The 24,646-nt window shown below is 43.3% G+C and overlaps 1 protein-coding gene and 1 pseudogene across 6 annotated transcripts in view; both read left to right on the forward strand.

Annotated features, from left to right (window-relative positions):
* Nucleotides 1-24,646, forward strand: part of PTK2B (protein tyrosine kinase 2 beta) — a 125,781-nt gene that overhangs the window by 73,892 nt on the left and 27,243 nt on the right. For 4 of the 6 annotated variants that reach the window (XM_045461176.1, XM_045461156.1, XM_045461195.1 and 1 more), the window contains exons 3-7: nucleotides 19,930-20,108; nucleotides 20,652-20,739; nucleotides 21,947-22,026; nucleotides 24,141-24,203; nucleotides 24,416-24,470. In XM_045461176.1, coding sequence (XP_045317132.1) covers nucleotides 19,930-20,108; nucleotides 20,652-20,739; nucleotides 21,947-22,026; nucleotides 24,141-24,203; nucleotides 24,416-24,470 — 465 coding nt within the window. Of the gene's footprint in view, nucleotides 1-15,410; nucleotides 15,577-18,541; nucleotides 18,674-19,929; nucleotides 20,109-20,651; nucleotides 20,740-21,946; nucleotides 22,027-24,140; nucleotides 24,204-24,415; nucleotides 24,471-24,646 lie in introns of those variants that run through there. The other 2 variants (XM_045461185.1, XM_045461201.1) reach the window with 2 other exon arrangements.
* LOC123596647 lies at nucleotides 4,851-4,970 on the forward strand (annotated as a pseudogene).

Here is a 24,646-nt window from a genome sequence, read left to right on the forward strand (position 1 = left end):
AGGCTGTAGACCTCAGAGGCATTTGTGAATTCTTTCTTTCTCTCACACACTGTATTTAGTCTTTCCGGAAATCCTGTCAACCCTACCATCAGAACACCCGGGTTCTGACCACTTCCTTCTCACGACCTGTCACCTGGAATGATGTGCTTGCCTGCTAACTGTTTCTGCCCATAGCCCACTATGGTCCATTCTTCAAGAAGCGACTGTGGTGAATCTTTAAAATATCAGTCAGCTGTAGAGTTGTATTTCAGATATAGGTTAGAACATTTCACTTCTCTCTGTTATTTATTTTTTGTTTGTTTATATTTATTTATTTTCACTACTCTCCTTTAAACTGTCCAATGGCTACTTTTCTCACTGAAAATAAAATCCAAAGGTCTTACCTTGGCTGACAACCAATGTTGGCAAGCCATGGCCTGCAGGCCAAATATGGCCCACCACCCATTTTTGTAAATAAAGTTTTATTGGGACACAGTCACACTCACTTGTTTACATATTGTCTATAGCTGCCTTTGAGCTGCAATAGCAGAGTTGAGTAGTTGCAATAGAGACCACATAGCCCTCAAGCCTAAAATATTAATAACCGGGACCTTTACAGAAAAGGTTGCCAAGCCCTGGCCTAGCCCTCTCTGCCTTTCCTCCTGTCACTTCACTCAGTCCTCTCTACCTCAACCCACAGGCCTCTTCACAGTTGCAAAAACACACCAAGCACACTGGGGCTGCACACTTTGGGATTCTGTATGATACAGTTTCTTTGCCTGGAAGGTTCTAGCCCCACAAAGAAAGCCACTCCTCCCTCCCTTACTTCCTTTGGGGATCATTCAAATTCCCCCTTATCGGAGAGGACTTGTGGGCCATCCCCATTCTGATGACTGTATCTGCTTTGTTTGTCTTAGTACTTATCAGAACCTGAGATATTAGTATATGTATTAACACCACCCCCAGTACAAAATAAGTTCCATGAGAGAGGGACTTGTTTTTGTTTTCCCAATTTGCTGAATGAATTAATGAGTAGTTGTTTAATGATGGATAGATGGATACATTCCATTTATAAAGCCAATAGAGATTTACTGGCTAGAATTCCATGTCTCAGTTCCAAATTCTAGTGTGGAAGAGAGAGCTTCCGATTGATCTGATGTGTACAGGGGGTAATGTCTTGGGTCTGTGGCAGTAAATGTCCAAGAAGTGCTGTAAATAGGGCTGGCAGATTGGTTTATATATCCGCTACAATGGTCTTCCTAGATGAGGCAGATGATATGAGTCACCAGAGAGTTTTTAAATACCAGTTTCCAAGTCCCATCCCAAATTCATTGAATTAGAATCTCAGGGGCTGAGACTGGTCACTGCCTCAAAGGACTCAACCTCTGCCTGCAGAATACCCATCTGGCTCAACATTCCCTGGAGAAGGATGATCAGAATCACTTAGATGGTGGGAAGCCCTGGGGTATGAGGTCATGTTATAGGGTCTAGGAATTCACAAAATACTTTTAAAAGATCTATGAAGGGGTGACAGGAGAAGGCTGGATGAGGCAGAGGAGAAGAGGAAGTGTGTGGGTGGGCATCAGGTGGGTGGAGATGGCCATCTCCCATTGTCCCTATCTAAATTTGACAGTAACTTCCTCTTGTCCATCTCGAAACAGAGGTGGCCTCTGGGAGATAGGAGGCCTGTGTCTTACTCACCATTATATCCCCAGTGCCTACATGGAGCCTAACACAGAGTGGGCAATTAATAGATGTTGTGAATGAATGAATGAATGAATGGACTGATGCCTAGAGAGTACTCAGATGAGATCAGTAATCTTCCAGATCACTTGATATAAAGACCAAATAGGAAGTTGACTGGAAGGGAGATTGCCATTCATAAGTAATAACATGTAGGAGGGGTAATAGAATTTCAGCTGGCCCAAAATAGAATTCCCTGGATATTCTTGGACAAGTCACTTGACCTCCCTGGGCCTCACTTTCTTCACTTAAAAACAGAGTCACATTAAGGAATCTCTAAATTTACTTAAGGTTCCAAAATTCCAGCCTAAGATTTACAAGCTTAATAAACATTTGAATATTTGAGTGTCTGTAGAATCAGAGATTATATTTTTGTGGCTACATCAGTGAGCTCTGCTTTCTAGGATCTAGAAAGCAAAATATCTGTTCAACTTCATTTTCATCATGTCTTGAGTGAATTTTGGCCATCCTTCTTCTCTCTGGCTCTGTGAAATTTACTGGCTAGCCAGCATTTTAATTTTAGAGTTTTATATTTTACAAGGAGTTTATTTGTCTCTTAAAAGTTGATCTTATACATAGGGTATGAGTTCTACACTTGGTAGCATATGAGCCAAACACACAGGCATATACTATGGCATTTGTCTCAAGCTGAAAGATGATGTCTGCTCCTACCATTTGAATATGATTTGTTTAATGCCTAATCTGCACAACCAAGCCTATTTTAACAGCTGAACTAAAACAATAATTTTTGAAGAGTTTTTTTTACAATTATAAAATGAATTTATGAATGATATACATGAAAGGGAAACTACAGACCAATATCTCTCATGAACATAGATGCAAAAATCTTCAGCACGATGTTAGCAAATGGTATCCAACAGTTTATAAAATGAATGTATGTTCATCCAATACTACTAATAGCATTTTATTTAGCACTACTGTGCACAGGCGCTACACTAAGCTCTCTCTCTACCTATATCATCTCATTTACTCCTCGAGAGAACTCCATGATATAGGAAAATGTTGACAGTTTACAAATGAAGCATCCAGAGCAGAGAAGTTAATTTGTCCAAATTCATAAAGCAAATCAGAAATAAAACAGTTTCTTACTCCTGAGGTCATCCTCTGAACTACCACATTGTATACAAAAGTTCAAACACAGGAAACCTGGAAGAATAAAAACATATGTGTGGCTATGCACCACCCCGAAACAGCACTGTTCACATTTTGATATATTTCATTCTGGATTTGTTTGTTTCAGCTCCTAGCACTATCATTCTTTGTATATGATTTCATATCCTATACCTCCCATTTACTACAATAGAACCATTTTCCAAAAGTTTTCCAATCTCTTTAGATAATGTTTAAAACTAGCATATAAACCTTGTGCTGCCCTCCCATTATTTTCATGGCCCTTTTCAAACTATTTAGATTGGCTGCTTGCTGTGAGGACTTTGCTATTTAAAAAATTTCTACAGTGAGTTTCTTCTTACACAGGGTGTTTCTGTATTTTGAGTCATTTTTTTTTAAGTTTATTTATTTTTGAGAGGGAGTGTGTGTGTGTGTGTGTGTGTGTGTGTGAGAAGGGGAGGGGCAGAGGGAAAGGGGGACAGAAGATCGTAAGTGGGCTCTGTGCTGAAAGCAGCAAGCCCAACAGGGGATTAGAACTCATGAACCGCAAGATCATGACCTGAGTTGGATGCTCAAGCCACCCTGGCGCCCCTCTGTATTTTGAGTCATTTCCGCAGTTTATGCTTTGTCCTAGTCTGCTCTGGCTGTTACAACAAAATACCACAGACTGGGGAGGCTTAAACAACGGAAATTTATTTATCACAGTTTTGGAGACTGGACATCCAAGATGGCAGTTGCGTTCTTGCGAAGGCCTCCTTCCAGACCTGGCCACTTTCTTGCTGTGTCTTTACATGGCGGAGAGAGATCTCATCTCTCTCTTGTTGCTCTTACAAGGGCACTAAACTCATTCATGAGGGCTTCTCCTTCATGACCTAATTACCTCCCAAAGGTTCCACCTCCAGATACCATCACATTGAAGATTAGGGCTTCAACATATGGATTTGGAGGTGACACAGACATTCAATCCAGAGCATGCTTCCAGGCATAGAACTCAGTCAAAGATATGAACATGTTTCCAATTCTTGATATAGCATGTATATCTCTTTGGTATCAAACTGGGATGAGAGATCCTCTGGGCAAGGACTTTGTCTTGTCACTGCTACATCGACATATATCCATAGCACTTGGAATGGGGCCGATATGTGTCACAGGCTCAATGCATAATTGTTGAATGCAGGGAAAGGAATCATTGAGAGGCTCTCTTATGTAATGACTGCTCTGTGCAGAAGAAAACAGGTACTGAAGAGATGAGTCAGCAGTTCCCCCTGGGGGTTGTTCCACGCTTCCTGGAAGGTGTTTCAATGTAAGGGCCTCCTTTTTTGATTGTCATATTGTGACACTGGGGCATGAGGCAAAGTATTTTTCAAGCTGCAGCCATGGGTGTTGAATGGTACCACACAACCGAGAATCGTCTGGCCCCAAATGCCAGCTGCACCCATTGAGACTCACAGATGTGAGTTATGGAACATTATGGTGAAATGATCACCCCGGACCCATCACCCTGTGCGAGAAATAAAATTTCACCAATGTGTTGAAGTGACCCGTGTGACCAGCCCCTCCTGTTGAGGCACACACTACATCTTTACAAATGAATCACAAAAATCATCCCTTAGAGCACCCTGGGTGGCTCAGTTGGCTAAGCATCTAACCCTTGATCTCAGTTCAGGTCTTGATCTTAGGGTTGTGAGTTCAAGCCCCGGGTAGGGCTCTGTGCTGAGCATGAAGACTACTTAAAAAAAAAAAAATCATTCCTTGAAGACTTATTTTAGTAGGGTGATTTTTCAAAGAAGTATGTGAAATCCACCTGATACTTTCCTGACTGATCTGTAGTGGTCTTCACTCCTCCCAAATTTCAATTGGACATCAAGAGCCCTTCCTTGTGGTTTATTAGTAAATCCAAACATTTGACAGAATGGTCTTATTTTAACAGAATATTTTTATTTCTCAGAGACACCTTTTATGTTCTGTTCGAGTCATTTAAAGAGAAATCCTTTCTCATCACTTCTCAGCCTTTTGGCTAAGATCAAGTGTAGTATCTGTTCTTATCAGTTTAAAGAAAAGGTCTCTTGTTGCCTTTTTGACCTGATTTTTTGTACTTTCTCGGGGTTTTACTTCCTGGCTCTATGTGTGGCAGACAGGAAGAAGAAGGAAGGAGCCTGCTATAGTGAGCTTTTGCCCTGAGAACAAAACCCTTCATGGCCTGCTTGCTCCAAGCAGAAGGAAGTCACTTTTCTCTGCATTATTTCTTCCCAGCCAACTTCTTCATGGCCATGACCTGACATCCTACAAGGCTCATTTATACACTTTAGCCACCTGCTGCTGCTAGTACTGGCTTCGGTTTGGAAACACCATCAGATCCCTTTGCCAGAAACTATTTTCTTCAATCACCTGTGCTCCTTGTACACAGCTAAATGGCTGTTGGAATACCGGCAACCATGGCTCCCTCTTCTTCCCTTAGCCACTACCATGGGGTGGGTATCCAAAGGTGCCAGTTCCCTCTCAGGCACGGAGAATCTCAAGACCCTCTGGCCTAGGCATGCTTGGACTCCATTTTAGGCTCTGAAAAAAATTTTTTTTAATTCTTTTTTTTTTAAAGTTTATTTATTTATTGAGAGAGCGCACACAAAAGCAAGGGAGGAGCAGACAGCAAGAGAGAGAGAGTCAAAGAGAGAGAGAGAGAGAGAAAGAACGCACGCACGAGTGGGAGAGGGGCAGAGAGAGAGGGAGACCGAGGATTCAAATCAGGCTCTGTGCTGACAGCACCTGTGGGGCTCAAACTCACAAACCACAAGATCGTGACCTACAGGATCTCAAAATCTATATCTCAGTTATAGATTTCTTGAGTTAATTAATCCAGCTCCCCAAGTTGGCTTGACCCTTCTGATCCCATACCTATCCCTTCTCCTCTGCCTGCCCATTATGATAATGGTCACCATTTATTGAAACCCACTCTGTGCCAACCACTGTGCTAAGCTCCTTATGTATCTGTAACCAGCATGAAGCTGGCCAGCCTCCTTTTCCCTTGAAGCTATTCTCAGTACAGTGTCATATTGTCACAGTGTCACAAATGTTATTAGTATATCATCTAAAAAGAATTGAAAATCAATTTAAAATTTTATCCTCTTCAGGAGAAAAACAGCATTGGGGTTTCACTTTCAAGATAGCAAAATTTCTTAAAATTCTCATAATCATTTCTTAATATCCATTTAGGTTGGCTTGCTATCCAGAAATGTCTTTACTTGTACTTTTGGATTCCTGAATTCTGGCCCAGGCAGCCTCTTTTCTTTCTCCCCTCTATTGTTTATTTCAAGATCTGTTATTTTTCTCCCTTCAGTCATTGCTTCTTTCAGTGTAAGTCAAACCCAATTGGATTTAGACCTCTCCACTTTACCCTTCCCATCACCAAGTTTATGCTACAGAAGTCCAAGAATTGGTTGATGCACATAAACCCCCTTAGAAGATGAAGGAGAAGACAGTTAACATGTTTATATCTTAATATATGCTCTATTTATTTACATCCTATACTACCTTATTTAGTCCCACCAAAGATCCCATAGTGGAAGAGATATTTTCCCATTTTACAGATGAGGAAATAAAGTTAGGTGACTGGGCCAAGACCACACAGCCATGGCCAGATCCAGTAGACACTAAAGCCTATGGTACTAATCACCACACTCCTGATCTCTTGAACATTTTTGACCATGAGTCTCTGTCCTTTGTAACTCCTACTTGTTAGCCAGAGAGCTGGCTCATATTCACTCATTCATTCATCCATTCTTCAAATATCTGTGCCAAGAACTGGGCTTGGGGTAAGGGATGATATCATATGTCAGATTTGGCTTCTGACCTTAGAGTTGAAAAGCTAGAAAGGTCAACGTGGACAAATGCCTTAGTTCTAATTAGTAAATGTCTGTATTGGTTTCTTAAGAGTGCCGTAACAAAGTACCACAAGTGTGGTAATTTTAAACAACAAAAAGGCATTGTCTCACAGTTTTGGGGGCCAGGGGTCCAAGATCAAGGTGTTGGCAGGACCATGTTCCCTCTGAAACCTGAAGGAGAAAGATTCCTCCTTGCCTTTCTTTGGTTTCTAGTGGTATGCCTGCCATCTTTTGGCATTCCTTGGCTTATAGACGTGTCACCCACAGCCTTCACCTTCGTACGTGACAGCTTCTCCCTGGGTGCATGCCTCCCTCTACATAGAAACTTCCCCTTCTTATAAGGACACCAGTCATATTGATTAGGGCCCACACGAATGACCTCATTTAACTTGATTAGTCTGTAAAGACCCTATTTCCAAACAAAGTCATGTTCTAAGGTACTGACGGTTAGGATTTCAGCATATCTTTTGTGGGGGAACACAGTTCCACCCATAACAGTATCTTACCAGATGTGTATGGAAAGTTCTTTGGGGACCCAGGGCAGGAAACAGTTCCTATCAGTGTAGGTCACGGAAGACCTCACTGTGCTGACTGGGCCCAGCAGCTCACCAGGAGGAGAGGAGAGAGACAGGAGCCAGGGGTCCTCCTGGCTGGGAGAGCATGGTCTGCTTGGCCAGGGAGCCTGGAGCTGACAGCACATTGAGGTGAGAGAAGGAGATGAGACTTTTATGCTTCAGGCTAAAGACTTTGCATCCTATCCTAGCACATAGCAAATGAGAACCAATGCGGGTTTCAACAAAAGTCATCTGTTTAAATTTGCCCTCGATCTCAAAGTGGAGCCTTTATAAATAGAATTTAAACAGGATATTTTCAAACCAAAGCTTTAATTTATTAAAAGTGTAAATTCAGTCATCTTTAAAAAGAGGAGCATTTGAGGACACCTGGGTGGCTCATTCAGTTAAGCATCTGACTTGGGCTCAGGTCATGATGTTGCGGTTTTTGGGTTTAAGCCCCACGTCAGGCTCTGTGCTGACAGCTCAGACCCTGGAACCTGCTTGGGATTCTGTGTCTCCCTCTCTTTTCTGCCCCTTCCCTGCTCATACTCCATCTGTCTCTCTCTCAAAAATAAATAAATTTTCAAACAAAATTTTTTTTTTTTAAAGAGGAGCATTTTGCCTTCCTAGAACAAGGAGTAAGGAGAGAGATCAAGCCAGGAAAACAATGTGAATGTACCACAGGTGGGAGTCCTGTGAGGCAGACTCTGACCTGCAGGTTTGAACCCAAGAGCTGCGTCAGTGGGTCCTGTCATGAAACTCTCCTGGAGGCAGTGACCAAAGCTGGATCAGGCAGAGGGAGAAGGTTGGGTGTGTTACAGACCTACCACAGAGAGCTCCACAGACCGCTCTTGTGTTGGGATGAAAAGACAGGGCCTTTATTTTTTTTTAAGTTTATTTATTTATTTTAGAGAAAGAGAGACTGTGGTGAGGGGCAGAGAGAGAGAGGGGGGGAGAGAAACCCAGATAGGATCTGCACTATCAGCATAAGCCCAAGGCAGGGCTCAAACTCACAAACTGTGAGATCATGAACTCAGCCAAAATCAAGGGTCGGACACTTAACCAACTGAGCCATGCAATTACCCCAAAAGGACAAGGCCTTTAAGCCTGAAGTGACTGGGCCCTGATGCAGATTGCCCCCAGGAAAGGCTGTGACCTTAGGCAAGGCGTGGGCAATTTCAAAGGAGGGCCATGAAGTCATCTCAGTTGTTTCTAAAAACTCAGCCACTAACATGAACGTGTTTAATAAGCTCAAACAATGACGACAAGATTAGGTGTTTCGTTTAAAAAAAAAAAAAAAAGGTGAACCTGAGAAAATCGTGAGCTTACAGAGATTACTAAAGAAGTGATAAAATGTGACTGAGGTACAAACATAGACCTTTAGATCAAAGGAACAGAAAAAGAGAGAAGAAAACAGCCCAATACACATAATCACTTACTGTGATTGATTTCACCCTTGTGAAAACAACTTTACTTTAGGCCATACCTCACAATAGATACAAAAATCTATTTCATATAGAAAAAGAAAATGTGCCCGAATACCAATAAAGGAGTGAGAAGGTGGCCTGAGTCCTTAATTGCTTGGGTGACATTTTCTTTCGGGAAATAAATTATCCTGGATGTGGACAAGCTTTCAGTCCTATCTCTTCTTTGTTTCTGGCTTACAAGAGGAAATGCCCAAGAATAGAGAGGCAAAGGTGGTTTGAGGTCTTTACACTACTTGATAAAGCAAATAAATCAATGTTAGCCAAACAGGAAGAAAAGCCATAGAAATTCCCCTGTATACATGAAGGTGTGAGCAAGGGGCAGAGAGTTTGCTTTTCAGTAACCCTCCCAAGGGCAGAAGTAAAGGTTTTCCTCTAGCAAAAGAAATAAAATAAAAAACATATCCTGGGGGGGTCCCTGGGTGGCTCGGTCAGCTAAGTGTCTGACTCTTGATCTCAGCTCAGCTCTTGATCTCAGGGTCCTGAGTTCAAGCCCTGAATTGGGCTCCATGCTGGATGGGAAGCCTACTAGGAAGAAAAGAAAAGAAAAAAAGAAAAGAAAAGAAAAGAAAAGAAAAGAGAGAGAAAAAGAGAAAGAAAAAGAGGGAGGGAGGAGGGAAGGAAGGAAGGAAGGAAGGAAGGAAGGATAACAACAAAAACCATCTTGGGCTTATCTAAATAACAAGTGATAAAATTAAGACAGTTTTTTTCAGTCATGTTACTTATGGCAATTTAGTGAGTAAACGTCTTAAACTGTTGTTTTTAAAAAGTGATTTATTAATAGAGAAAGAAACATTGACTCACTAGTGGCAATTTATGAATCGTGGGCAGAGGGCTGGTTTTGCTGCTCCCACCATTTGCTTGAGAAGCTGTGAGAACATCAGAGAAGAGGCAGTAAAGTGAGGGGGGCAGGGCTGATACCAAAGCCCCCTTGGTGAGATCAAACTTGACTCTTCACGGAGAGAACCTCCACATTCCTCTTCTTGTAAACTGATTCCCCTTCCCACTGTGGGCCCCCTCACGATAAGCCTCTGGTTTCCTCCCACCCACTGAACAGACGCTCCTTGAGTGGAGGCTCTGTGTGTGCATTGGAGCTCCCAACAGTGCTTTGCAACATGAGTACGTCAGAGGAAGTTGCAGCTGGTTTGAGAGAAGGAACTTCTGCGGCTTCATATGACAAGGGTAGTGAACAGCAGGAAGGAGACTGGCTCTAGGAGCTTGTCAGCCTACTAAAGTATATGTCAGAACTGGGTTAGTGTGACCCCAAAGTTAGTGCTCTGTGTCACCCCTGGTGGGCAGCCTTGTTTCCCCCACAAGGAGCCTGAGGGATTCATTCACTTTGCAGTGCAGTTCTGACACAACACATTTCTGGAGCTCACATACACTTCGCAGGTTGAGGGCATGGTCCCCAGAAAGACACCTCTCCTCAAAACCCAGTCACAGGCTCCAGGGTTCCCAGACCACCCACACTTCTGACCCACTGGCTGTAAATTTGGGAGTTCCTGCTACCCATCCCCCAGGTTTGTTAATTTGCTAGAATGACTCAGAGAACTGAGGATGATAACAGTTTTATTATAAAAGATGCAAATCAGGACCGGCCAAATGAAGAGATGCATGGGATGAAGTAGAAGAGGTCCCCAAACCCAAGTTTCCATGTCCTTAGGACACATCACCCTCCAGGCACATCAATGTGCATCACAAACCAGGAAACTCACCTGAACTAGAGTTTTTATTGGGGTTTTATTATGTAGGCATCATTGATCAGCTGATTGATTGATTGGTTGACTCGTTGGCTGTGTAACTCTCCAGCTCTCCTCCTCTCCCTGGAGGCCAGGCTGATATCACATGTCTCAAAGTTGCGGAACTTCTAATCACATGGTTGGTCTCATCCTGACACTATCTAGGGGCCCACCATGACTCACCTCATGAGCATAAATTCAAGTGTGGTCCAAGAGGCACACCATCAACAACAAAGACACTACCACTTAAGAAACCCCAAGGGTTCAGAGGCTCCCACCCCAGAAACAAGGACAAAGACCAGCCAAATTCTTTATTATACAACATGCTTTCATCAGTAACCAGTGAGGTGATGGTGGTAGTAGGTGGAGATGTCTGTCTCCAGGAACCTCTCTCTCAGGTTTGCCCCTCTGGGAAGAATGTTCCCCAGGTAAGAATCTTCCCAGCACCAGGCAGCCTCCCAAGTAATGCATTTTATACTTAGAAAGCACCAAACTTCTTCCTTATCTGGAGATGAAATCTATATTCCTGTGAAAATCTGTTGGATAGAGTCTCAGTGAATTTCTACTCCAAGGATCTGGAATGAGTCTTACTCTACCACCAATACAACAGAAATTGGTTGCTTTTTAGAAAGAAACCTAGGGAGGGGCGCCTGGGTGGCTCAGTCGGTTAAGCGTCCGACTTCAGCTCAGGTCACAATCTCGTGGTCCGTGAGTTCGAGCCCCGCATTGGGCTCTGGGCTGATGGCTCAGAGCCTGGAGCCTGCTTCCGAATCTGTGTCTCCCTCTCTCTCTGCCCCTCCCCCATTCATGCTGTGTCTCTCTCTGTCTCAAAAATAAATAAACGTTAAAAAAAAAATTTAAAAAAAAAAAGAAAAGAAAGAAACCTAGGGAAATGTTTCCACAAGCTGTGCCCTGGAGAGTTTCATCAACCACAGAGCAAAGAGGGGGATTCAGTATGGCTCTTCTCAGAGACTGAGTGGAAGAGAAGGTGCGAGGCTTTGTCTTGCCTGAAAGAAATCCTATTCATTCAATATGGTACCTTTACTTCTCATGTGCCTGGAAATCTCCCTCACCAGAACCTCTCTTTTGATTTTGAAATTACTTTAAACATATAAAAATGTTGAAAGAATGGTACAAAGAACCCCCATAGTACTTTCACTCAGATACTCAGATTCCCCAATAGTTCTGTAGCCCTGTAGCTGCGATGCAAGAGCATCTGGCTCCAGGGAGCCCCAAACAGAGCAGGCTCAGCCACTCACTGCTGACAAAATCCAAAGGCAGAGAGATGGGTGGTGGCAAAACAAGAAAGGAATTGATTTCAGTCAGACCAACATGGGAAGGCAGGGGACTAGCATCTCAAAGACTCTCCACAGTGCTGAAAACACTTCCAGATTTATATAAGGAGAATGTGGGACAAGTGTCGGTGGGTCCTCACTGGTGGCAGTGAAGGTCAGGTGGATCATTGCCTCAGGGTCAGTCACATGGGGTCTGGCTAGCTCAGGGAAGGTCTTATTGCTTGAGGGGTAGTTTCCCACTCCCATCCTGGGATGCTTTGCCCACAGGGTCTTTTGCCTGAGTTAAGAGATAAGCTGGGAGGAAAAAGATAAGCTGGGAAGAAGGACTTAATAAGAAAGTTTGAGGTCAATGGGGCACCTGGGTGGCTCAGTGGGTTAAGTGCCAACTGTTGATCTCGGCTCAGGTCATGATCTCATGGTTCAAGAGTTTGAGCCCCAAGTTGGGCTCTGCTCTGGAAGCTCGGATCCTGCTTAGGATTCTCTCTCTCCCTTTCTCTCTTCCTCCCCTGCTCTCTCTTGTGCTCTCTTTCAAAATAAATCAACTTAGGGGGGGAAAAAAAAGAAAGTTTGAGATCAAAATGGAGGTAGCTAAATCCTCTTTCAGTTCAGATCTATCATGTGCCATATTTAGTAGCTCACTCTTCATAAACACACACACATCCACTGTCATTATTCTTTTTCTTGCTTTCTTTTGAAAGCAAGTTGCAGCAATACCACTCACCCAAAATCCTCCAGTGTTTATTCCCCCTGCAAGGGCACTCTCCTACAGAGCTAGCCTGCAACCACCCAAAGGAGAAAGCCCAAACTGCTGTAACACTACCTCTGAACCATTTGAATTTCACCAACTGTCCTTCCAGTGTCTATTTTATTCTATCTGGGCCAGGAACACACATTTACATTTAGTTGTCATGTCTCTGTGGTGTCCTCCAGTATAGAAGAGGTTCTTGGTCTGCAAGACCGAAGGCCTTTTCGAGGAGGTGGAGAAAGGGGAATCCTGTGCACTGTGGGCAGGAATGCAAACTGGTGCAGTCACTGTGGAAAACAGTGTGGAGGTTCCTCAAAAAGTTAAATATAGAACTACCCTACGATCCAGAATTTCCACCTCTGGATATTTATCAGAAGGAAATGAAAACACTAATACAAAAAGATATATTCATCCCCATGTTCATGGCAGCATTATTTACAAGACCCAAGATATGGAAGCAGCCCAAGTGTCGATAGATGGATAAATGGATAAAGAAGGGTGGTATAGATACACAGTGGAATATTACTCAACCATAAAAAAAATGGAATCTTGCCATTCATGACAACATGAAGAGGACTTGAGAGTATTATGCTAAGTGAAATAAGTCAGAGAGAGACAAATACTATATGGTTTCACTCATAGGTAGAATCTAACGAATAAACAAATAAACAGACAAATCAAAACAAAACAAAAAGCCAAGCTTATAGAGAACAGAATGATGGTTGCCAGAGGGGAGGTATGACAGGAGGAGATGGGCAAAATGGACGAAGGGGGTCAAAAGGTACAAACTTCTAGTTACAAAATAAATAAGTTATGGGATGTAGGTATAGCATGGTGACTGTAGTCAATACTACTGTGCTGTATATTTGAAAGTTGTTAAGAAATGAAATCTTAAAAATTCTCATCACAAGAGGGGAACCTGGGTGGCTCAGTTGGTCAAGCTTCGGACTCTTGATTTCAGCTCAGGTCATGATCTCATGGTTTGTGAGTTCAAGCCCTGACAGCACAGAGCCTGTTTGGGATTCTCTCTCTCTCTCTCTCTCTCTGCCCCTTCCCTGCTTGCTCTCCCTCTCTTAAAAGTTCTAATTACAAGAAAAAAAAATTTGTAATGATGTGTGGTGATGGATGGTAATGAGCCTGTTGTGGTGATCATTTCTCAGTGTGTACAAATACTGAATCATGTTGTATGCCAGAACAATATAATGTTATGTGTTATTTATACCTCAATTTAAAAAAGTGGTAACAGGGGCTCCTGGGTGGCTCAGTTGGTTAAGCACCCAACTTTTGATCTTGGCTCAAGTCATGATCTCCTGGTTTGTGGGCTTGAGCCTTGCATCCAGCTCTGCACTGACAACATGGAGCCTGCTTGGGATTCTTTCTCTCCTTCTCTCTCTCTGCCTCTCCCCCACTGGCACATATGATGTCTCTCTCAAAAATAAATAAACATTTAAGAAAATGGTAACGGTTTAAAAAAAAAAAAAGAATACAGACCTTTTATTCTATAGGTCTGTGAGGAGACCCCTCACTGGATTATAATAACTAGACTTGACCACGAACACTTGGCAGGAATATCTCAGAAAATATGCTGTGCTCTTCTCAGTACATCAAGGTGGGAGGTATGCTTTGTTTACCTGTTCTCCTACTGATGATGTTAACCTTGATAAACTGATCATTTGTGTCTGCCAGGTTAGTGTGTGTGTGTGTGTGTGTGTGTGTGTGTGTGACTAGAGTCTGAGGGAAGATACACTGAAACTATGTCAATATCCTATTCATCATCAGATCTCCACCCTCCAGCCTTATCATCCATTGATGAATCATGCCTGAACCAACCAACACTGGGTTTGTTGTCAAATGGTGATTTCCTGTTTCCATCCTTTCTTCTACCATATTTGCTAGTTGGCATTCTATTGTAAGGAAGAATATTCCCTTCTCCCCAGTTTATTTATTTATCTATCTGCCTCAGATTATGTTTTATTCAGTGGGATGTAACCCATTCCTGTCATTATATATTTTTATACTTAAGTGTCTGTCCTATGCCAGCCCCTTTAAGCTAATACTGTTTCCTTGTTATATATCCCCAACATTCTCTAAATACTTCCCTTTTTTTCTAGGACAAAAAGATATTCTAGGCTTATTTTGTACTTTCTTTGCCCCAGACCTGTAATCAGGCATTTCTCCAAGGATCCCTGAACCCTTTTAGTGCAGGAGGGTATTTGGAAACTAAGACTCAGTGTTTGGTATGCAAATAACTATCTTGGTGTCATTGACCTCAGGCTCTTTCAATGTGCTCTCAGTTGCACATGCTCACTCCTCATGGGTACATGGCTTGCAGGAGTGCTCTCTCTCTCTCTCTCTCTCTCTGTCTCTCTGTCTCCCTCTCTCCAGCCCCCTAAAACTGAGTTCTCACCAATACTTCAAATTCCAGTGCCTCACCTAAGGGTCCACTCTAGCCTTCTTTCCTTATTTTGAGTACTTTCTCCAACATTAAGAAACCCATTTCCCATTATCTTTAATACATTTACTCCTTTGCTGGATCCCCCTGTAGGTAAATGTTGTCTTCACCACTACAGCATCTCTGTCCCTGGCCCCACCTCCTCCTTTACTCTGTTCCTGGCTTTGCAGCCACTGCCAACCCCTCAGCCTCAGGATTTTGACCTTGGCCATACCATGAGCTGCAAGGGGGCTGGGGGGGGGGGGCGGGAGATAAAAAGGTAGAAGAAGAGGACACCAGGATTTGATTTTGTTTTTCAGGGCTTTCTTTGTGTTTGCAAAAGCACCAGAATCTCTGATGGAGCTCTAAAGGGAGCTCTCTGACTCCCAACCTTCTTCCATTTGCACAAAGTACAGATTTATTCATTAAAATAGTACAGAGGTTTCAAAAATGGTGGAATCCCTGGCCTGGACTGATCTTCCTGCTGATAACAATGGCAAAATCTGGACAAGATAAAAAGGAAATGGTCTTGAAAGCCCTGGAGAGTGACCATAACCAGCAGAAACTAGAGGGAAACCTGCTCTTGAGAGTTGAACTGTAAGGAATGAGATTTGCAAATTTCTGGTTTTTTGCCTGAGGGCACTTTCCAATCTGGGAGGGCTGGGAGGGGCAGAAAGCTGCAGCCTTACTGGCTTGAGGCATCAGAGGATAGAATTTAGGGCTGACTTGAGCAGCCAGAAGATTAAGAAAAATCCTGGGGAAGAGGGAGCCACCCAAGGGAGTGAACCCCAAAATAGAAAATTAATTTTAATTGTTTTTAATTTTCAGAAGCATCAACATACGTAAACTACTTAGGAATAAATTTAACAAAAGACCTGCAAAACTAGACACTGAAAGTACAAAACATTGCTGAGAAAAATTAAAGAAAAATAAAATTAAGTGGAGAGATATACCATGTTTGCAGACTGGAAGATTCAATGTTGTTAAGATGTCGTCAATTCTCCCCCAACTAAGCTATAGATTTAACGCAGTCTCAATCATGAGTCAATAGGCATTTTAAATAGAAAAGTGACAAGCTAATTCAAAAAATGTATATGGAAATGCAGGACCTAGAATAACACAGCAATCTTGGAAGGAGATGGTAAAAGGCTTATGCTATTTGACTTCAAAATCTCCTCTAAAGCTACAGTAATGCAGACAGTGTGGTACTAGCAGAGTGTAGACAAAGATCAATAAATCAGAAAGTGAGAGTCCAGAAATAAATCTAAACTTATACCGCCAGTTGATTTAGACAAAGGCAGCAAAACAATTCAATTGGAAAATGAAAGTCAAAAACCAATGCTGAATAACCATAGATCTTTATGAGAAAAAAAAGTACATTTTAACCCCTACCTCACACCATACACAAAAATTAATTCAAGATGGATTACAGACCCTAAAAGGAAAAGTTAAAACTATAAAGCTTATAAAAGAAAACAGGATTGTATCTTCATGATTTGGTGGCAGGCAAAGATTTCTCAGACAGAATGCAGAAAGCACTAACCATAAAAGAAAATTTTGAATAAGAAGACTTTATCAAAAGAAACTGACAAGACAATTAATAATAGACATAGTACAGACCTGGAGAAAGTATTTATAAAACATATACATAGTACTTTTATCTAGAGTGTATAAGGATTGCCTACAACTCAATAATAAAAAGACAACACAGAAAAATGGGAAAAATTGGAACAAATATTTCACAAAGGAAATTACATGAATGGCCAGATAAAAATATGCTCAATATCATTAGTCATCAAGGAGATGCAAATTAAAAACACAATGAGATACTATATATAACCATTAAACTGACTAATATTAAAAAGACTTAGGGGACGCCTGGGTGGCTCCATCGGTTAAGCATTCGACTTTGGTTCAGGTCATGATCTCACAGTTTGTGGGTTTGAGCCCCACATCGGGCTCTGTGCTGACAGCTCAGAGCCTGGAGCCTGCTAAGGATTCTATGTCTCCCTCCCTGTCTGCCCCTTCCCCGCTCATGCTCTGTCTCTCTCTGTCTCAAAAAATAAATAAAATGTAAAAAAAAAGACTTATAACACCAAATGTTGGTGAGGATGTAGTGTAATGAATATCTCATACATCACAGTGGAAATATAAAACAGAATAATCTTAGCAGCTTCTTATAAAGTTAAACATATATCTACCTTTGACAAAGTAATTTTCACTCCTAAGTATTTGTCCACAGGAAATGACAACATATTTACATAAAAAGACCTGTATATTAATGTTCATAGTACTTTTATTCACAATAGCAAAAAAATAAGAAACAGCTCAGGTATCTAGAAACAGGAGAATGATTTATATATACTCAATGTTTCAATTTATATGAAGTTCTAGAACAGGTGAAACTAAGTAAAAATGGGAGGAAAAACTGGTTACCTGGAGTTGGGGTGAGCATGGGCTTGGTGGTTGACTGAGAATGGACATGAGGGCACTTTCTGGGTGTCTTCAAATGTCCTGTATCTTAATTTTTGGCATGTGGATTACATACAAACTGTATGCATAAAATGTATGCATTTTAATGTCTGTAAATCTTACCTTTAAAGAACTGTAGGGGCACACGGGGGGGGGGCTCAGTCAGTTAAGTGTTGAACTCTTGATTACGGCTCAGGTCTTGGTCTCACAGTTTGTGAGTTTGAGCCCCACATCAGGCTCTGCAGTGAGAGTGCAAAGTCTGCTTGGGATTCTCTCTATCCCTCTCTCTCTCTTTCTCCCTCCTCTGTTCACTCTCTCTTTCTCTCTCTCAAAAGATAAATAAACTAAAAAAAAAAAAAAAACTGTCAAAAGTGGTGGTTGGGTGGTCAATGGCATAATAGATGAAGCAAAAATGGCAGAGTTTTGGTAATTGTCGAAGCTGGGTGATGTGTGTATCAGTGTTTATTATACTGTTTTTTTGACTTCAGTGTACTTCATGTATGTTTGAAATTTCCAATAATTACAAGGGTCCCAGCCCTGGAGAAATCAGACATAGGCCAAATAAGTTTCATTTGGGGCAGTGAAGACTCTATATTTAAAAATACGGGGAGAGAGCCAAAGCATAAGAGACTCTTAAAAACTGAGAACAAACTGAGGGTTGATGGGGGGTGGGAGGGAGGGGAGGGTGGGTGATGGGTATTGAGGAGGGCACCTTTTGGGATGAGCACTGGGTGTTGTATGGAAACCAATTTGACAATAAATTTCATATATTAAAAAAAAAAAAAAGAAATACCTGATAGCTGGGACTCCAGATGGGCTCAGTAATGACATGGGGTCTCTGGATAATATCATTGTATGAGTGGAAAGAGCAGTACAAGGGTCAGTAGCAGGAGAAATGGGTGGAAATAATGACAAAATGGTCAACTTCACAGCCTTGAGCTCTCCCTCTTGTCTGAGTCCCTTTCACTATAAGTACCATTGATCACAGCTTTCTTTCCCATCCCTGGATGGTAATTCTGATTCCTGAACTGATTTGTGACAACTGTTAATGGGTACTTTATATGCCTCAGTTTCGCTATTTGTCTCACAGAGCAAGAGTTGACTGCTCTGATGGAGATCTGCTTCCCTAATGGGGAAAGGATTTTTCAGGCTTAAGGTTTTTTAGCTTCACCACTCCATGGACTTGAAGACAGCTGGCAGGAGGCAGAGCTGGACAACACATGTGGGTGTCCAGGCAGACCAATAATTTGGTATTTCTTTAAAACAGTACTATTTAAATATGGGTTTAATATTTTATTAGTGAAAATAAGAAGAGTTTTTAAAATTTGCCTTTGATGGTACTTTCTGCTCCACTGGGAGTTGGCTCAATTTACCCGTTATGTGTGTAACCATATGAGAAACATGAATTCAACTGAAAATAATGTGAGTCAGAGCTAAGCAGGACCTTATAGATGGGCTTCCAGGAAGCTGCCCAGTGGGCCTCTTTTTTTTTTTTTTTTTTTTTAATTTTGAGAGAGAAGAGGGGAATGCATGCAGGGGTGGGGGGTGGGGGCAGAAAGACAGGGAGAGAGAGAATTCCAAGCAGGCTCCATGCTGTCAGCATGGAGCCTGATGCAGGGCTCCATCTCACCAACTGTGAGATCATGACCTGAGCCAAAATCAAGAGTTGGATGCTTAACCAACTGAGACACTCAGGTGCCCCTCAGTGGGCCTCTTCTTGATCCAGCTCTAGCTTGAGGCCAGGAAGCTATGGCATCAGGCTATGGGCAGGCTGACTTCTGATCAACAAGAAAGCAGGAATAAGGAGAGTTCCTAATCTCTTGTCAATACTCTATGACCATTATTCTTATGTGGAAAGTGTGCCAATTAATCCATTAATGTGAATCCTATCCTTCTGCCTTGTCCAGCCCCAGCACCCCATGAAGCAGCTTGGCCCAGTAGAAATCCACAGAGTCCACTAGCCTAGGGTTTAAAACCCCAGCTTAAATCCATGAACTGTGTAACCTACATCAGCCAAATGGAGATGTAACACCTACTTCCCTGTGTTGTATGGATTCAATGACATAATGTATGCAAGGTGCCTTGAGTGCCTACTATAGATGCTCAGTAATGCTGGCTAAATTGGGAGCCATTCAGAGAGTGCTTTTACATGGTGGATGCTCAGTAATTATTAATCCATTTGGTTGAAATGTGCTGCAGAAGCACAGAATCTGTGTTCTTTGCCTCATTGCATTTTCTCCTTTGCCTCTCCTCTCTCCTCTCAGTTTCTCTATCTCTGTCTCATTTTACCAAATTATTCATTCACCAGATAGAGCCCACTGTGCACCAAAACTTGCACTAAGTGCTAGAGAATCAGAGATAAGTGAAACATTGAGATGGAACCCCACCCTAGAGAATCACACTTCTGGGGGATGCATGAGGACTGTGGGAGCCTAGAAGGGGTATACCTGAATTGTGTCTCTCTATTCTCCTCCCCAGGAGGTCATTGCCTCCATTCTGCTGAGCGGACGGATAGGGCCCAACATCCAGCTGGGTGAGTGCTATGGCCTGAGGCTGAAGCACATGAAGTCGGATGAGATCCACTGGCTACACCCGCAGATGACAGTGGGTGAGGTTCAGGAAAAGTACGAGTGTCTGCACATGGAGGCTGAATGGAGGTAGGAGAAGAGCCCTGGGCTCTCAAATGAGGGGAGAGGAGTGTGGAGTGGGGAGGCCCAGGGAAGTAATTCCTGGGAGCACTTCCCAACCTCTGAGAATATTCTAGAAAATCTGAGTGGCATTTTAGGCTTAGTTCTCTTGCAGCATCCAATGCATCTATTGGCCAAGACTTAACATGAGCTCACAGTACACCCCCTCTCCCAGGGCAGATATCAGGAACATCCCCAGACAGGATGCTCTTGGTACTACGGAGAAGGAGGAACAGTAGGGCAGGGAAAATAGAAAACCAGGTCAAGGGCTGATCTGCAAACCTAAAGAAAACAATTGCCATGAGGGGGACAAGGTAGAGAGTCAGGACTAGTATAGACCACCACTTGCTTGCCACCCCTCTGTCCTCCATGGTCTCCCCACAGTCCTCCACCTGACCACAGAGGAGGGAAAGAAGAAACAACTCCTGAATGGGTGGCCATGAGACCTATGGGCAGACTCTTAAATGACAAGTTTCCCTAAGTCAACCAGAGAGTCTGAATTTCCTGTTGCAGGTATGACCTCCAAATCCGCTACTTACCAGAGGACTTCATGGAAAGCCTAAAAGAAGACAGGACAACGCTACTTTATTTTTACCAACAGGTAGAAGTATTTTTTTCTTCCTGTCCCCAGGGCCCTATTACTCATCCTTTCCTGGGGAGATAGAGAGACAAAGCCCAGATTTTGGAGGTCCCAATCTAGGAAACTTCTCTTGGGGACATGCCTTTGTCCCTAGGCAGCTGTTCCATCTTGGTTCTCTTATGGCTAATTAAGTGCTGGCTCACCCTGCCCCATATGTATAGCTACTTTTGGACTTTGCTGGTGGCTATTTACTTCTCAGGAGACCTGGTGATGGGCAGGCAGAGCAGGTACAAAGAGAATTGGTGGTCTTAGCACACAGACTCTGACATGCCTGGCTTCTGGCCAGTGCTGCCAGCTACTAACCTAGTATCCTCCTGGGACTTAATGTAACTGCCTGAAGCTATTTCCTTTTCTAGAAGATGGAGATGATAATAATAATACTTACTTTATAGGGTTGTTGTAAGGACCAAATGGTATCACTAGCAGGGTGCTGGTAAACCAGCTTTCTGAAGAAAAAAATCTCTGATTTATTGCACTTGCCAATTTCCATGGTGTAAATATTCCCCTATCATGGCATTTTTCAAGCTACCAATATGATATCATACAGCTTGCAAAACTTCAGAAAATTTAATAACTGGCTTTCATGAGCTGTTTGGAGCTGCTCCAACACACCACTGGCTGTAATAAATGTAAAGTGCTTAGCACAGGACTTGGCACAGAGTGCTAAGGATGTGTGAGAGGCCATCATTATTTTCTGTCTGGTCTCAGCTCTCACCTGTGTCTCCCTCTTGGTTTTCTGAAGACAAAGCCAGACTTTTATTGTGGAGTGAATGACATCTGTCACTAAGTACCAAAAAGACTTTGAATAAATGATTGACTCATCCCCAAATTCTATTTCTTTACCTCTAAAATGAAGAGTGGAAAGAGGAATCTGAACCCCAGCCTCATAAAGCCATAAGAAAATGTGTCTGAAAGTGCTTCAAAAAACCTGAAGGCCTTGGCCTGTGGAGGCATGATTCTAGAGAATTCTAGAGGAAGAGGCAGAGCAAAGGGAGAGTCTCCCCCTCTGCTCTTCATCCACTACACATTCGTGCATGGTGGGCTGTGTGAGAGAGATAGCTCAGGGCAGCAGGATTGTGTTCAAAGCACCCACCATCTCTTGGAGCCTAAGGTCAGGGAAACAGGGAAGGAGGGCATGACTCTCAACCTTGGTCTTTCTCCCCACCAGCTACGGAATGACTACATGCAACGCTATGCCAGCAAGGTCAGCGAGGGCATGGCCCTGCAGCTGGGCTGCCTGGAGCTCAGGTATGTGGCCTCAAGGACCCTCCAGGGACTGGAGCTCTTAGCCAGCTTGGACTTGCCTCCAGGGTGGGAAGCAAGAGTGGGTACATGAGAGCCATGGGGACAAGTGGTGGCTGACAGAGGGTAAGGCGCTCACTGTCTGGTCCTTAGAAAAAAGAGCCAGCCCCATTTCTGGTCAGTGTCCCCTGCCTCCTTTGGCTGCTCTTCCCTCCAGGCTGCCTTTTTCTTCCACCTATCTGCCATTCAAGTGATTCAGTAAATGTTTCTTTGAGCACTAGGCAAAGTCCTGGGAGATATTCGAATGTTGGGTTTCCACTGTGTTCTTCACTGTTGTGTCTTCAGCTCCAGTAGGAGCTGGGACACAGAGCCTGCTGTCTGGCATACTCTTCTCATTCTCTTTTCAACCTGGTAAACTCTTTTTTATTCTGGCAGCTTTAGAAAATTTAGTGGGCCAGTGTTGCCTGTTCACCTTCTACATTCACAGAAAACCTCAGGACTTGCCTGTGAAAGGTCCGTAACAAGCAGGATGGTGGCCATAGGTTCTTCCACTGAGCCAACTCAAGGGCCTTTCCATCCTGAAGGTCCCTCTTCCTCACGCCCACCCCATCTACCTTACCCTGTATGGATCCTCTGTACTTAGGAATGAATGGCTCACATGCACTAGATTGTGAAATCCTGTCAAATCCTTGAAATCAGCATTGGTGCTGCCTTCGCCTGGCACCAAATGAGAGCACAGTACATATTTGAATGAATGGACAACGCTGAAAGATCTAAAATCCTCTTCTCTGATGGGCATTTGCCAATTAAATAGGTGCGCACAGCAAGCCAGTTTGTTCAGTTATCTAGGAGTACATTTTGCAACTCCCTCAAGCCAATGGGAATTGCTGGAGGCCGTGTTGCCTCTAATCCTCACTTCACAGGCTTGCTCTGAGGTTTTCTGTGAATGTGGGGGTCAAGCCCGTAGCACTGGCTCAGAAAACCTTCTATTTATTTTATTTATTTATTTTTAATTTATTTTTGAGAGAGAGCGAACACAGATGGGGGAGGGGCAGAGAGTGAGGGGAAAAGAGGATCTGAAGCAGGCTCTGCGCTGACAGCAGCAAGTCAGATGCAGGGCTTGAACTCACAAACCAAACCTTGAGATCATGACCTGAGCAAAGTCGGCACCAGCTGAGCCATCCACTCACCCTTGACTCAGAAAACTTTCTAAAGCTGCCATGATTGGCTGTGTGGAAATTTCGGATCTTAATCACCAGCACCTTCAGGTAGAAGTAGGAGGAAAATGACCTTGCGTCCAGGGAAGAATCCTGGATAGGCTCTTCACGTCCTACAACTGAATATCATTGCTGTTTACCTGTTGTTTGGTTTCCAAAGTACAGGTCTGCCTTAATCAGCTGGCATACTCCTCCAGGATCTGCTATCCCACTCTGTCAGATACTCTATACTCTATAAAGAACATTTGTCCTAGATTCCTGAGTTCTCTCCTTGTATCAACCTCCCAGGTTTCTCCATCTCAGCAATAGGGACATTTGGTGCTAGATAATTTGTTTGGAGGGCCATCATGTGAATGGCAAGATACTTAACAGCGTTCCTGGCCTCTACATACTAGACGCTGGTGGGACCACCTTCCTCCCAACCAGATGTGACAACCAAAGATTTCCAGACATTGCCAAATGTTTCCAGGCTGGAGAGGGAGGTGTAAAATTGCCCCTGGTTGAGAACTACTGAATTAATTCATTAGCGGGTCATATATATATACTCGGCCACTAAATGCTAAGCCCTCCAACAATCCACGTTGGCTGCATTGGGTCAGTTGTTTTTACAGGCCAAAGATAGAACCACCATTTTTCTCTTCTGCCCAACAACTGGGAGGTCCCAGAGCTGGGCCTCCCAAAGAACAGGGCTGGAGTCCTTCCTAGGAATGAAATTTGGAGGTTTTCTTTTTCTTCGTGGTTTTGTAAATATCAAATTTTTTCACTCTAATATTCTCCCTTCGATTGGTTACTACATTTGGCAGGGGAAAGGGAGCTTCTAGACCAATGTGTGGCTTTGGGTGACCCAACTCTGATGGCCTTGTTCTCCAACCATCAACCTCTCCATGACTTCTCTCTCTCCAGGCGGTTCTTCAAGGACATGCCCCACAATGCACTTGACAAAAAGTCCAACTTCGAGTTCCTGGAGTAAGTCCTGAAACTGGTCATTGCCTCTCCTCCCTTCCTTCCTCACTGCCCTGCTTCTCCTACTTGCTCCCTACCTTGTTCATCTCCATACCAAAGCCAGGCAGGACCCATCTTCCTGGTCCTCAGTCCATCATATCTCTTCCTGATTGGTCTGAAGTCCTGGGTTGGGGGTGAGGGGGAGTCAAATGCCACTTTTTCTCCTCTTCTTTCAGGAAAGAAGTAGGACTGGACCTGTTTTTCCCAAAGCAGATGCAGGAGAACTTAAAGGTGAGGAAACCACTGGGCAAGGGGCCCAGAGAGAACCCCTTTGTGCTGGTCTCTATGACTAGAGCCCAATGGCATTGGCGGGGGGGGGATACTCAGGAAAGCCAGGGTATCTCTAGTGTCTTGGGCCATCTGGACATAGAACCACTAAAAATATCCAGTGGGCCCTTTCTGTGGCT

This window comes from Leopardus geoffroyi, chromosome B1 (assembly GCF_018350155.1).
Source record: "Leopardus geoffroyi isolate Oge1 chromosome B1, O.geoffroyi_Oge1_pat1.0, whole genome shotgun sequence".
Lineage (NCBI taxonomy): Eukaryota > Metazoa > Chordata > Mammalia > Carnivora > Felidae > Leopardus > Leopardus geoffroyi.